The sequence below is a fragment of the Bos grunniens genome, chromosome 21, assembly GCF_055505025.1.
Source record: "Bos grunniens cultivar Pamir isolate PY7600 chromosome 21, Bosgru_T2T1.0, whole genome shotgun sequence".
NCBI classification, from domain to species: domain Eukaryota; kingdom Metazoa; phylum Chordata; class Mammalia; order Artiodactyla; family Bovidae; genus Bos; species Bos grunniens.
Genome location: NC_141185.1, coordinates 40,537,454 through 40,552,413, shown reverse-complemented (window position 1 = coordinate 40,552,413; position 14,960 = coordinate 40,537,454). Strand labels below are relative to the sequence as shown.

The 14,960-nt window shown below is 45.2% G+C and overlaps 2 protein-coding genes and 1 pseudogene across 5 annotated transcripts in view; 2 read left to right on the top strand and 1 right to left on the bottom strand.

Moving 5' to 3' along the window:
* The window catches only part of LOC147349474 (uncharacterized), a 72,305-nt gene extending 65,419 nt beyond the window's left edge, over positions 1 to 6,886 (bottom strand). Inside the window, exons 1-2 of the mRNA XM_086364988.1 lie at positions 6,871 to 6,886; positions 4,603 to 4,950 (exon numbers count right to left, since the gene is read on the bottom strand). Of these exons, the coding sequence (XP_086221114.1) occupies positions 4,603 to 4,950; positions 6,871 to 6,886 (364 nt within the window). The remainder of the gene's footprint in view (positions 1 to 4,602; positions 4,951 to 6,870) is intronic.
* Positions 1 to 14,960, top strand: part of OTUD7A (OTU deubiquitinase 7A) — a 389,075-nt gene that overhangs the window by 19,382 nt on the left and 354,733 nt on the right. For 2 of the 4 annotated variants that reach the window (XM_086364070.1, XM_086364072.1), the window contains exon 2: positions 11,810 to 11,891. The exons of the other annotated variants lie outside the window; for them this stretch is intronic. The gene's annotated coding sequence lies outside the window, so the exon portion shown is untranslated. The remainder of the gene's footprint in view (positions 1 to 11,809; positions 11,892 to 14,960) is intronic. 4 annotated transcript variants of the gene reach the window in all.
* Positions 6,936 to 14,960, top strand: part of LOC147349473 (small ribosomal subunit protein bS16m pseudogene) — a 107,186-nt pseudogene continuing 99,161 nt past the window's right edge.

Below are 14,960 nucleotides of genomic sequence, written 5' to 3'. Positions count from 1 at the left end.
TGGATACTGAGGGGTGACTGTATTTGATCCTGGAAGGTTTGAATCAGTTGTGCTTTTATATAAAATATCCCCAGGTGTTCCTATTAATTACATCTTGAACTTCCTCTGCAGTCTGACCACTGCTGCTGCCCTGACACACAGGGCTTATTCAGTGCAACCCAGTCCACCCAAAGGGATGGCAGACCTACTGGGCATCCGTCTTCCTCATCATAGTTTAGGGGAAGGGCAGGGAGGACTCTGTGGTGTCCCCCACCGTCCAGGAGTGGTGGGACATTTTATTAACTGTCTTGGCATTTAATTTTTTGCAAAATTATGCTGCCCTTGACTTTGTGTCATCTCATTCATTCAGCAGATATTTTGTCTAAACATTTTCTTCCTCCTAAAAGTAAACAATAGCCTTTGGGAAAAATACTCAGTGGAAAAGAAGTAATCATGTGCAAAGAATGTTTCCTCTGGTTTTGTTTTCCTCTTCAGCTGGCATTATTTCTTGAGCTTTTCCCACATTACTGAATAGCCTTAAACTGAGGTCCCCACGGCCACATGGCACTGAGTGGGCTGAACATGCTATAGTCAGTGAATGATCATGGATTGTGGGCTCCTGAGGGCTAGGCAGGCAGCCCTGCCCGGCACGTGCTCCAGGTCAGACAATGGGTCATCTAGTGCAGCATGTCGGTCACCACACATGGGAGAGCCTGTTCTTACTCCTGAGGCCACTGCCGGAGCCTTCCTTTCAGTCCTGATCAGGGGCCCCCGAGGTAATTTTACTCTGGTCTCTGTCACACACCATCATTCCAGCTTTCTGAGCTTAGCAACAGTGTACCCAAGGAGTTTAGATTCCACATCCTTCCTCTACAAGCCAGCAAAAGGACGTCTGGGGCGGTAGATAGAACAGTAGCCGCCCTTGGAACAGCAGAAGGAACTCAGCACCAGGAGAGGTTGTGTGGCTCAGATTCCAGAACTTGGGATTCTTGGGCATTTGAATTGGGGAATGTGGAAGAAGTCAGGCCCCTGGGAATGACAGGAGAGACCCAGGAGGCAGGAGGTTGAGAGAGACTGGGGGGACAGCAACCAGCAGTGGATGGGCCTCTGGGAGAGTGGACCAGACGAGCAGGCTGTAGGGGCAGGAGGCTGGAGACCCAGTCCTGCAGAGGGTAGAACCAGCATCAGCAGAGAGGAGCAGGAGGAAGCAGTCTGGATCCCACGTTCCCAGGGCTGGGCGGCTGACAGCTGCCTCCCCACCCTCCCCACCCCCACCACCCCCAGGACTGTGGGCGCAGCTGTTTGCTGGAGACCCTGGGCTCCTGTCCCTCCCTCCACCCCTTCTCCTCCCCTTCTTCCATCTCTTCCCCTTCCTCCCCTCCCCCTCTCACTTCATCTTCCTCCTCCCTCCCTCCCTCCTCCTCCGGGGGAGAGCCACCAGTGTGCCCCAAGGGTCTCTGTTTGCTATAGGCAGAGTGCTGGCCTCTCCGCCCCCACAGGCCCTTCTTCACTGTGTGTAGGACCAACTTAGAGCCTGGGGTCCTGGCACATCAGTGTGGAGAGAAAGGAGGTGCAGTAAGGGAGGAAGTGTCTCTGGAGATACTCGAAGGAACCTGGTGGGGAGAGCACTGGGTAGTCGAGGACCTTCAGGCGGGCCCCATCCCTTACAGTGGGTGTTTGCCTGAGGTCTCAGGATTTATAAAAGATGCCAGGCTGATTCTCCTGCTCAACTGGCTCCCCTGACCCCCAGGGTACGTTGTGTGGTAAGAACCAGTGTGTGGCCAGCTTCACGAGGATAGAGGATCGAGAAGCTGGCTGATGTCCTGGGGGCACACAGGTCCACCTGCCTGTTGGGAAAGCTGGGGCCAAGCACTGGAGAAAAACGGGACGGAACTCTAGGCCTCGTGCCACTTGGCGGCCTCTCTTATTCACCTGCCCTGAGAGCAAGGCTCAGGGCGGCACAAGGTGTGTGTAGATGTCAGGGTGCAGGGGTGTGCCATCCAGGGCAGGTGAGGGCATGCCTAGGACCATTCACCCTGGGGAAGGTCAACACATCAAGGATCCTGCTTCGTACGATTATCATTGTAAAACAAGTAGTGTGATGGAAATAGGCAGGTGTTTGGATGGCAAGGAGCCATCGTATTTGTGGTACCTCTCAGGAGCCCAGCAAGGAGGAGCAGCCTCCTGCCAGCTGCAGAGGGGAGAATGGATGCCTGGCTTGCTGCGGGGAAGCGGTGTCTCCTGGCTCCCCTCTGTGCTGCTCTGTAAGTGATGGCCTCACTCCTGGCTCACGGGGACAGTGAAGCCATGGGTGGTGCCCTAGACGGTGAGCAGAGCCCAACCACGCCTGCAGGATGTATATAAGTGCCCATGGAGCAGGGCAGGCCTTGCCTTAGGCCTTGTTCCATGGGGCCCACCTGTCTACCTGGTACTAGCTCTTACCTTTTGTGCAAGGTTGGGAGGGTTAAATTTGGAATTTAATATTTGTTATTTATTTAAAAATCCTCTATGAGTCCTTAACCTTTGGGGGGCCCTCTGTGTTCTGTGGAATCAGACACTCTGAGTGCCCTTGGGCCGTGTGTCAGGACTGGAGAGACAGGCAGATGCAGCTGTGGAACTGCTTGTGAGTATTAATTTTGTTTTCTGTTGCCTTTTGTGCCACGGTGTGTGGGTTCCTGGGCCACTAGAGCAGCCTCTGCCTGCAGGGTCCAGATAAGAAGAGGCTGTGGAGGAGGCAATGGAGGGACCATCTCCCCCATCTGCATGGCCTCGGCCCAGGGTCCAAGAGTAGAGGAGAGCTCAGTTTCTCTGGGAAATTGTGAAAAGATGTTTCCAGATGATGAACAGGGGATGAAGAGTCATTGCCCTCCCCGTTTTCAGATTTCCCATGAGCATGTCCTTGGAGGTTTTGCTGGACTTTGCAGAGGAAATTTCATTTGAAAGCTCGGGGGTGTGTTACACTGGCTGGGTGGTCCTCACACAGGCCACATGTTAGCTGGGCCTCTGTGACTCCAGGGCATCCTCGATGGTCAAAAGTATTTTGGTGCAAGCTTAGAGCTCACCCTGCACAGAATGGAGGCGGTTCCTGGACTGTACATTGTATGTAACAGACTGGCCCTGCTAGTCCTTAAACTATTTTGTTTGAGTCACAAGGACAGAAATAAATAAATAACAGGCCAAAAAGGATTACTGTGACACGGCCAGGGTTTGTGCATTGTCACTGAGCCCAGCGAAGGCTCATCTGTGATGCTGCTGCAGATGTTTGCAGGAAACGTGGCTGTCGCCTGCCGTGAGCCTGGCAAGTGGACATGGTACCCACTTTCATTTTAAGTTTTAAATCTTTTTTCATGTTCTTTTCCAGTATGGTTTGTTACAGCATGTTGAATGAATGGTAGGACCTTGTTGTTTATCTATCTTATATATAATAGTATGTACCAGTTAATCCCAAACTCCTAATTTGTCCCTCCCTCCCCTCCCCCTTTGGTAACCATAGATTTGTTTTCTATGTGTGTCTCTTTCTGTTTCATAGATAAGCTCACTTTATCATATATTTTAGATTCCACGTATAAGTGATATCATATGGCCTTTGACTTTCAAGTTATAAATTTTAAAAGAAGAGCTGGAAACAGAACAGGTAGAAAAAATTACTGTCAGAACATGTTTTAAAGAGACCAGATTAATGAAGGCTCAGTTGTAATTTTTATTTTCGAGGAAACCATTTTAAAAATTCTTGTCATGTGGAAGATGGAAGCATCCAAGAGAAATCCCCCAGGAGATGGGTGAGATTGGCTTCCATGTGTGCAGGGCATTTTTCTAGGGCTGTCAGGAGGGCGATCCTGGGGAGGGTGGACAGAGCAGGGCGGCCAGGCCTGATTGGCCTTCCTTTACTCGTTTCCCTCGTTGAGTGAGGACTGAGGTCTGCACCGCTGAGGTGTGAGGTTGGTCACACACCTGGCAGCATCTCAGCCCTCTCCTGTGGGTCCCAGGAGCTTTCATTGCAGTGCATGTTGCATTATCCTTTGGGATCTTCGGGGGCAGGTGCTAAAGGTAAATCCATCTTTCAGATTGTGGTGAATTGGGGATTTTCTTCTATTCTGTTCTTGCTTCGGTTAGGAGAGACATGCTTTAAATAGGGAAGTGGCGATGTCATTTCCAGGCACTTTCCCAGCACTAAGTAGGTCAGGGTTTTGTCACAGTTTTGACGAGATCACAGGTGAGTTGCTGTAAATTTGGAGAGAGTCACGAATCTTGTCAGAATACAGAGTGCACTTGCAATCTGGTTAAATAGTCTTAATTCCTGGCCTGTGGAGTCCTCTCGCTCCCCACTCCCCACACCCCTCCTCACCGCACAGTCTCTGCTGAAGACTTAGAGGGTGGGGGAGTGGTGGTGCAGTGGGTCCCTGGGGACATGCCTTCCCTGCTGGCTGAGGACCATCTGTCCTCTTGCCTGCCTGACAAAACCAAGTCCTGGACGTGGATGAGAGAACCGTCCCTTCCTCCTGACCTAAGCTTTTTGTGCAAGCGCAGCCTCATTCAGAAAGGTACATAAGCGCACACAGACTGACACCCCTGTTATCACACCGGCACCCGGCCACTGCTGTCCCCGTGTCTCATGCCGCATACCTGCCTGGCCTCTTGCACTTCTTGTCTGCGAGATCCCATAGCACATGCTCTTCTCCGGCTCCTTTGGCTCCTCAGGGTGTTTGTGAGGTCTGTGCAGGTCCCCATGCTTCATTGGCTCTCGTTCATTCCCAGTGCTGTGTGAATAGGCGACATTGCCTGCTGACAGGTGTCGGGGTGGTTTGCAGGGTAGGATCTTGGGAGCAGAGGGCTGTCCTGGAACATGTCTTTGCTGGACATTTGGCTGCAATGTCTGTTGCGAGCACACCTGGGAGTGCAGGTGCTGGGTCACGGGGCTGCGGAGCTTCAGTTCAGGAGACCCTTTGGCTTCCCCAGCAGGTAGAGGCCAGACTAAAGTTTCCCAGGCAGAGAGAATAAACCCCAGTGGCAATATGGGACTTATTGGATTGACATGAGTTCAGGTAAGGATCCAAAGGCACTTTAGTCAGCAGTTACACTCAGACAGCTGACAAGAGGAGAACTGGTCTTTATAGAAGTGGATTCTGCATTTAAATGAGGGGTTTCTATCCCACTGTCTGCTGTGTAGCTCACATAACTTTTTCTCACTGTGCTCAGCTGATGTCATCTACCAATAGGACATATCCTGCCCTGATAAACCCACTCTGGGTGGGGGGTGAGGGACTAAATCACATCTTCCTACTCCCCAGGGTAGGCAGAGGCTGAGTAGGCCCACCATGCCATCACTGCTTGTTACATGTGCTGCAGAAGCTGCATCTTATATTAAGCTGTGTCTCAGGATGGCCCTGGGGCTAAGGAAACCCGCCACGCACGTGTCATGTCCTGGGTACCTCGTGACTTAACTCAGGTTTCGATCAGCATCACATCCACACCCTCTGAGGCTGGGGATCAGAGACAGGGCTACCCTCTTATCACAGATGATGAAACAAAGGTTCAAGTTAAGTACTGGTCCAGGGTCTCAACTTGACTAATAAGAAAAGGGGGTCTGGCCTGTATCTTCTGGCCACAAACCCCGTGGTATTCCGCTACAGTGCAGCCCCCTCCCCTGTTTATCAAGCAGGTAATTGAAAGGTGGTATTTTATTGTACAGTGACTCTTAACAGATTTGTCTGGACAACTGGCTCCTTTGGTCTTGGCAGAGGGCAGCCTTTGCAGCCTCCTTCTTGCACAGGTGATGGTGCGCCTCTCCAGCCACAGGAGCAGTGGTCCCACTAGGGTGAAACCATCACAGGCCTGTCATTTGGGTATTCATTGATGTGCTAGTTCACACCGATTCTAAAAAGTTATTTTAGAAAATTCAGGTAATGGGATGTAGTCGATCAAGTCATGTGACAGGATGGGGAGCACATGTATACCTGTGATGGATTCATTTTGATATTTGGCAAAACTAATACAATTATGTAAAGTTTAAAAATAAAATAAAATTTAAAAAAATTTTTTTAATAAAAATAAATAAATAAATTTGAAAAAATAAAAATAAAAAATAAATCTTCGAGAACATTTGGCAGTACTGTAGATTTTAACCTTTCCTGTTGGTGTGTGGTATTTTCTGAAACCTTAGAGTTAACCTCAAAAGCATATTTTCCAAAATTATTGATGTGTATGATAGGAAGAAATAAATAGACCAAGAAATAGTATAGTTAACTTCATGGTATGTCTGTCATTAAAGGAAGCTTGATTACCTCCAAAATTACCTTTGATGATTCTAATAAAAAACAGATTTTTATTGTTAGCAGGGTGAGCTTTGTGCTGTGACTTTCTAATATTCTATAAAATTATTTCAGAAACTGCCACCCGTACCTTGAAATCTTCAATGGGGACTATCAGTCAAAATTAGTTGGTTTTATTATCAAAAGAGATTTTCATTTTGTGTAAGTTGTTTAGGTCAGTTTGGACCAAGTTAAAGAGCTATAAACATAAAACAACAAAATAACCCCTAAATTGTTTTTTTTTTAAGTAAATAAAACATCTTCCTGTGTCACTTATCATTTTTTATCTGTGTAAGTGATACAAATCATATCACTCCCAGAGAAGCAATTTAGTGTGTAAGGATTCCAGCCCTGATGTGAGAGTTTACATGTCACAGTAGGTGATCCCAAGTCAGTTTTTATCAGGGATATGGGCGCTCTTGTTCCTCCCAGGAATCCTGCAGGAGACACACCAGTTCCTCACTCTGGTGGCGGGAAACCAGGTGGCAGTGGCCAGAGCTGTGGAGACGTAGGGAGGCTGGAGCGTCTTCCTTGGCCTTTTCCTCCAGCCGTTACCCTCAATTTCAAATTCACGTGTGCTTACCGCTTTGGAATACCATCGTGGTGACTGGTGCTGGTAAGTTCCCTGGCCCACAGCATCTGTGAGGGATGTCAGCGCCGCTGACACACTTCGTGCCTGTGCTGAGCAGAGGCCAGCGCCGCCTTCAGGAATGGGATGTCTTTGGGGTCATGTTTGACTCCACTGTTTCAGAGCCTCAGATGATGGTGTGTTCCCTTCAGAGTTCAAGGTGAAATCCCTCTGAACCCTCATCCTGTTGGTCACTCTGTTCCTTGGTCCAGGAACCCTCAATGTGCTGGCAGACCTGCTACCAGCGATGGCAGAAGGAACAGCACATGAAAGAGAGGGCCTGCTCACCAAAGCAGCCACTGCCGAGTGACTTGGTCACTGCATGGAGGGACATCCAGTGCCCAGACCAGCATCCGCCCACTACGGGGAGCAGCACAGTCACCGCTGCTAGCCAGGGGGAGGAGGGGAGAGGGATGCGGCTGGCTTCTACATTGTGCTTAAAGCCATGCTCAAGCTAGAGGGGCCTGAGTGCCCGCCAACCTTGCCCTGGGAGCACATGGACACCTGCTGGGAGGACAGCACACCCCGCATCATGCAGCTCCCGCCCCAAATCAAGTGTGGGATCACTTGATCCATGAGATCTGCTCTGATGTTGTGGGATCTCAAAGGATTCCATCTGGATCATGATCAGAAGTGAATCTGACAAATGTCTCTCTGACTGTTAAATGGATTGTGAAGGACTTGGGAATTTGATTCTAAGAGAGGATCCTAGAGATCAATTAGGATGGTGGGGGCTCTCCAAATTGGGGGAGGGTCCTTAGGATCACCGAGGAACAGGGTGGGATGGTCCTCAGAATCACTGCGGAGCAATGGAGGGGGTCCTCGGGGTCACTGAGGTCTTGCAGCCCTGTGGGCCCTGGAGACAGTTGAGGACCGTTTCGGCTCAAGTGATGGAGGTGGAGAGAGGCCTGGCTTTGGCATCTGGTCAGTGGTGTGCAGTGGACAGATGTGAGACAGAGCACGGTGTGCAGGTGGAACCAGGGCCTGGTATGACTCTGGGGGTGTGCTGGTTGGCTGAGGTAGTGATACTTGAGCTCTTCTAAAGGGTTTTCTGCCAATCAGAAAGTGTTGTTTCTGTTTGTGTTTTTAAGTTTGAAGTCCAGTGTATTCTTTTTAGCTATTTCTGCTTTATTGACTATGCCAAAGCCTTTGACTGTGTGGATCACAGTCAACTGTGGAAAATTCTGAAAGAGATGGGAATACCAGACCACCTGATCTGCCTCTTGAGAAATTTGTATGCAGGTCAGGAAGCAACAGTTAGAACTGGACATGGAACAACACACTGGTTCCAAATAGGAAAAGGAGTATGTCAAGGCTGTATATTGTCACCCTGTTTATTTAACTTATATGCAGAGTACATCATGAGAAACGCTGGACTGGAAGAAACACAAGCTGGAATCAAGATTGCCCAGAGAAATATCAATAACCTCAGATATGCAGATGACACCACCCTTTTGGCAGAAAGTGAAGAGGAACTCAAAAGCCTCTTGATGAAAGTGAAAGTGGAGAGTGAAAAAGTCGGCTTAAAGCTCAACATTCAGAAAACGAAGATCATGGCATCTGGTCCCACCACTTCATGGGAAATAGATGGGGAAACAGTGGAAACAGTGTCAGACTTTATTTTTCTGGGCTCCAAAATCACTACAGATGGTGACTGCAACCATGAAATTAAAAGATGCTTACTCCTTGGAAGGAAAGTTATGACCAACCTAGATAGCATATTCAAAAGCAGAGACATTAGTTTGCCAACAAAGGTTCATCTAGTCAAGGCTATGGTTTTTCCTGTGGTCATGTATGGATGTGAGAGTTGGACTGTGAAGAAGGCTGAGCGCCGAAGAATTGATGCTTTTGAACTGTGGTGTTGGAGAAGACTCTTGAGAGTCCCTTGGGCTGCAAGGAGATCCAGCCAGTCCATTCTGAAGGAGATCAGCCCTGGGATTTCTTTGGAAGGAATGATGCTAAAGCTGAAACTCCAGTACTTTGGCCACCTCATGTGAAGAGTTGACTCATTGGAAAAGACCCTGATGCTGGGAGGGATTGGGGGCAGGAGGAGAAGGGGACGACAGAGGATGAGATGGCTGGATGGCATCACTGACTCGATGAACGTGAGTCTGAGTGAACTCCGGGAGTTGGTGATGGACAGGGAGGCCTGGCGTGCTGCAATTCATGGGGTTGCAAAGAGTTGGACACGACTGAGCGACTGATCTGATCTTATCTGATCTGATTGATACCATGTCTAAGAACTTTTCACCTAGGCTAGCTCCTGAAGATTTCCTCTGATTCTTCTAAAATTTTATAGTTTTACATTTTGCATTTGTGTATTTGATCCATTTGAGCTAATTTGTTCAGGTGTGATGTCTCGATGGAATTTCGGTGTTCTGCCTGTGCATGTCCAACTGGCCCAGCACTCCTGGTTGAAAAGATGAGCCTTCGTCCATTGAATTGTTTTTTCACCGTTGTCAGAATCAGTTGGCTGTTCTTGTGTGGGTCTGTTTCTGTTTTGTTTTTACTTCTGCTCACTGATCTACTTGTTTGCCTCTTGCTAATATTTCACTGCTTCAATTACTGCAGCATTATGGTAAGCCCTAGTCTCAAGTACAGCAATGTCTCACATCCCATTCTTTTTCAAAATTATTTTAGCTGTTCCAGTCCCTTTGCTTTTCCATAAACATTTTAGAATAATCATGTCTATTAAAAACAGCTTGGATGATTTGAGAGAATAACATTGAAACATGTATTATATGTGAAATAGATCGCCAGTCCAGCTTCAATGCATGAGACAGGGTGCTCAGATCTGGTGCACTGGGATGACCCTGAGGGATGGGATGGGGAAGGAGGTGGGAGGAAGGGTCAGGATGGGGAACACATGTACACCCATGGCTGATTCATGTGAATGTAGGGCGAAAACAACCACAATATTGTAAAGTAATTAGCCTCCAATTAAAATAAAACAAAACAAAACAAAACAGCTTGCTGGGATTTCCAGTAGGAATTTGGATAGAATTGACATCTTTACTACATTGAGCCTTATAACCCATGAAGATGGTTTGTCTCTCCATTTATTTTGATCTTCTTTGATTTCTTTCATCATTTCACAGATTTCAATATGTATCCCATACATGTTTTGTTCAGTTGATGCCTAAGCACTTAATTTTATCTGAATGATTATAAATCATATTGTGTTTTTCCACTTTCCACATGTGCTTTGCTAGTATGTAGATTTTTGAATATTGATCTCTTATCATGTGACCTTACTGAATTCATTGAGTTCTAGGAGGTTTTCTATAGATTCCTTAGGATTTTCTTTGTAGACTATTTCATTATCTGTAAAGAACATTATTTCTTTTTCAACCTGTTAATATATGCCTTTTATTTTCTTTTCACACCTTATTCTACTTGCAAAACTAATATTGTGTTGAATAGCAATGGTGAAAGTGGACATCCTTTCTTGTTCCAGATGCCCTTAATCAGTGTGAGAAAGATCCTTTGAATTCCTAGTTGCTGAATATTTTATCTTGTGTGTATGTTGGATTTTGTCAAATGTTTTTCTGAGGCAGTTTATATGACCATGTGACTCTTAAATGGGAAGCCCACATGGTCCCTGTTAATGAGGGAATGAGGAAGGTGGGTACTTCTTTTGTGATGTCTTTGACAGGTTCTGTTATTATGGTTGTGGTGGCCTCATAAAATCAGTTCACAGTGTTCTTAGTAAGCCTCTTTATGAAAGAAATCATGAGTTTAACATTGCATTGCAAATATTTTTTTAGGTATTCTCAATTTAAAGTGGTTTAAATTCATGAAAAGTGTAGGAAAGAAAAACAAAATACTTCAGAAGAACTGAAAAGTGATTAAGTTATACAAGTTACCTCTTTTAGGTTCTGTTCCAGAGAGAATAGTGAAAGACAGCATCTGTACCACAGTTCTGCATTAGAATATTTAAACATTTCAGCACCAAATACCACCTTTGGAGTTTGCCTTAAATATGTATGTTGAATAAAAGGCAGATTATAAAACAGTGCTGAGTTTCAGGGAGGAAAAAAAAAGTTTTATTTATTTATTTTTTTGGTTTTGCAGTAGCTCAATCATGAGAGAAGTATTGAGTTGGTCATCTCAATCCATATATATACATATATATATATAATAATTAAATATTTAAATCTAGATCCAAAAATAGGGCAGTTTTGGAGAACAAAGAGGAAGCTATAATTTAAAAAATAATGAAACAGTAATTGCATTTCCTGTCCAACATATCCAGCTGTGACTGCCTCTGGCTTACTGTTTGCAGTGAAAACCAGTGACATTTTGTCTTGTTCCATATTGCTTGACCATTGTGTTTGGTAACCAGTAGAGAGGGTTTCAGGAAGAGCAAACAAGTTTATACTTCCTTTTTACTCGCCAGATATAGCAAATAGAAATATAAGCTGCCTATTTTTATCCCAAATATTACAAACTTATTAAAAACATTTATTGTTTATCTGAAATTCATTTTTAACCAGATGTCTGTTTTTCATCTGGCAGCCATAGATTTTTCCTTGTTTTTTTCTATACTTTGAACCTTGCTCATTTTCATTCAGGGTAAAACCATCAGACGGTGTAGAGGAATGTCAAAACTCTGTAGCAGTTGTTTTATTTCATGTCAGACAGTTATCTTTTCCTGGCAGGTGAACATGATGGTGGACCTTGTGTAATATTTCGTGTTTTTTCTCTTATGGGTGCCTGCATCAAGGTGTGAAACTCTGGGCGGAGGTTTCACCCTCTAAGGACCAGTCTGTACCCTGTACCGACAAGGCCTACTCACACTGTGCGGTGATCTCACTCCATTCTCTTGCCAGCATCTCATGATTCAAGAAGATTCTTACTCATCCATATATTCCCACCTCTGTCTCATTTGCAGTTACCCTCTTAGGATGCTGCCTGAATTTGTGTCCATGCAATATAGATACGTCATATGTCTTTCATCCTCCTGGGTCAGATGTGTAAGTAGAAACAGAGTTTTTCTCTTGCATGCTTTGCTTTGTGCTGGTGTCGTCTGTGGTGCCTGTATTAGATGGTGGGTTTGTGAACACCCTGAGGCTTCAGGTATCAGCAGGAGGAGGCCTGGTCTCAGCCACCATCCTGCTGTCTCTCTTTCCAGCAGCACTAATCTCTAGAGTCCCCAACCTGTCCTCTTCTGCTTTCATTCTGTTGGGCAGCTGGCAAAGCCACACTATGAACTTGAACCTCTTTGCTGTGGCCAGTATCCTTATATCTGTTAGACTTCATTTTAATCCAGAGGACAGAAATGCCCCTGACTCTTGTTTGTATTTTTGGCTGCTTTGGGGACACATGAAGCTGTTAGAATCACAGCTCTGCTAAATAACAAAGATAAAGAGAATGGCTCTTGTAAGGGCTGAATACTCCTTACAGTCAAGTCAGAGAAAAAGCATTACAGTCAGTTTACCAGCAGCTAAAATGAAGTCCTTCCTCCCTACACCATGGTCTTGCTGTTTCATTTGTAAGATCCCAAAGAACACGGGGCCCTGGATGGGGATGAGTTTGGGGTCCCCCTTGAAAGCAGTGTGGCAGTTTCTAGTGTAATTTTCTTCATGCTTTGTGAACACTGAACTCACTGTTCCTGCATTTGTGATTGATCTCAAACTTCTAAATTTCCAACTAAATTCACTTAGAATGCAGGTTAAAATATTCCTTGTGATGGGCTATTTTATTTACTCAAAATACAGAATTGAGAAATTTGATAATTTCTAGTATCTCTGGAATTCTGAGGATATTTAAATCTGGCGTACTTCCTAAAATGTCAAGAAATTTTTAAGTATAACATTTTATATTGACTTAAGTATGTTTTTGGAGAAGGCAATGGCACCCCACTCCAGTACTCTTGCCTGGAAAATCCCATGGATGGAGGAGCCTGGTAGGCTATAGTCCGTGGGGTCGCTAAGAGTCGGACACGACTGAGCAATTTCCCTTTAACTTTTCACTTTTATGCATTGGAGAAGGAAATGGCAACCCACTCCAGTGTTCTTGCCTGGAGAATCCCGGGGACAGGGGAGCCTGGTGGGCTTCCGTCTATGGGGTCGCACAGTCAGACACGACAGAAGTGACTTAGCAGCAAGTATGTTTTATTGCTTAATTTGCATAAATAAGTATTTCCTAAGAATTGGGGTTTCAGTGCTCAGAATGTATATTTTTGTATAATTTTGGAGTTAAAATAGGAAGGACAAAATTTACTGCAGTTTTATTCCCATTTGGGGGAGTGTTTCTGAAGCCATTAAACCTGAATAAAGACTTTTCCAAATGGAGATTGTTTCATTTATAAATATTTTCTGTTTATTAACTTTAACACTTAAACATAAAGAACTTGCTTTGGTTTCTAACAACTAGAAATTATACACACACTTGCATTAAATAAACATTGGCCAAGCCTTGTGTGCACATGTGCAGGGGACTCTTCAGAGTCTGGCAATTTGAGGATATGCCCCTCTTTTATCCCCTGGGCCTTCTTCTCTGCCTCAGTTCCCAACTGTGAGCCTCTGGACCTGTTGGGAAATTATGTTGTAAATAAACCATCTTTATTTTCCTATGGGAAAGGAGCCTAGAATTTCTTCTTTTTTAAAAGGTATTAAGAATGTTACCTTACCTTGATTAGAAGGGCTATCGTTCCCCTCCCCCCACCCTCCACCCCACCACCAAAAATTAACCCAGAAAGTAACATGTGTTGGCGCCAAGATGTGGCTCTTGTGTACTGCAGGTGGGAGTATAAAATGGTACAGCCACTATGGAATATAATACAGTGGTTCCTCAAAAAATAAAAATAGATTTACCATATGATCAACAATCCTCCTTCTGGGTATGTACCTAAAAGAAGTAAAAAGCAGGGACTCTAAAAGATATTTGGACACCCGTATTCATAGCAGCATTATTCACAGTAGGCAAAAGCTGGAAACAACCCAAGTGTCCACTGACAGATGAACAGATAAACAAAATGTGGTATTAACATCAAAGGAGTTGTTGTTCAGTCACTCATTCGTGTCCAACTCTTTGTGACCCCATGGACTGCAGCATACCAGGCATCCCTGTCCTTCACTATCTCCCAGAGTTTGCTCAAACTCATGTCCATTGTATTGGTGATGCCATCCAAGCCACCTCATCCTCTGTCGCCCCCTTCTCCTCCTGTCCTCAATCTTGCCCAACATCAGAGTGTTTTCTAATGTGTCGGCTCTTTGCATCAGGTGGCCAAAGTATTGGAGCTTCAGCTTCAGCATCAGTCCTTCCAGTGAATATTCGGGGTTGATTTCCCTTAGGATTAACTGGTTTGATCTCCTTTCTGTCAAGGAATTCTCAAGAGTCTTCTCCAGCACCACAGTTCGAAAACATCATTTCTTTGGCATTCAGCCTTTTTTTATGGTCTACCTCTCACGTCTGTACATGACTACTGGAAAAAACCATAGCTTTGATTATATGGGCCTTTGTCAGCAAATGAAATAATATCAAATGAGATATTAACCTTAAAAAGGAATGAAGTTCTGACACTTGTTAGAACATGGATGAATCCTGAAGACACAGTGCTCAGTGAAATAAGCCAGGCATATAGGACAAATACTGCCTTAATTGCACTTGGTGAGGTGCCTAGAATAGTCACATTTATTGAGACAGGAAGTGGATGGTAGATACCAGGCACTGAGGGAGGGGAGAAAGGGGACATGTTTTTTTGAGGTATAGAGTTTCAGTTTGGGAAGATGAAAAAGTTCTGGAGATGGATGGTGGTAATGGTTGCAGGGAAGTATCAGTATACTTAATGCCACTGAGTTGTACACTTTGTTGATGTTGTTGTTTAGACACCAAGTCATATTTGTCTCTTTTTCTGCCCGGCTCCTCTGCTTATGGGATTCTCCAGGCAAGGATACCATTTCCTTCTCCAGGGGATCTTCCCAACCCAGGGATTGAACCAGCATCTGCTACATTGGCAGGCAGGTTCTTTACTGCTGAGCTTCCAGGGAAGTCACAAACTGTATGTTTAAAAGTGGTTAAAAAGGTAAATTGTATATGTA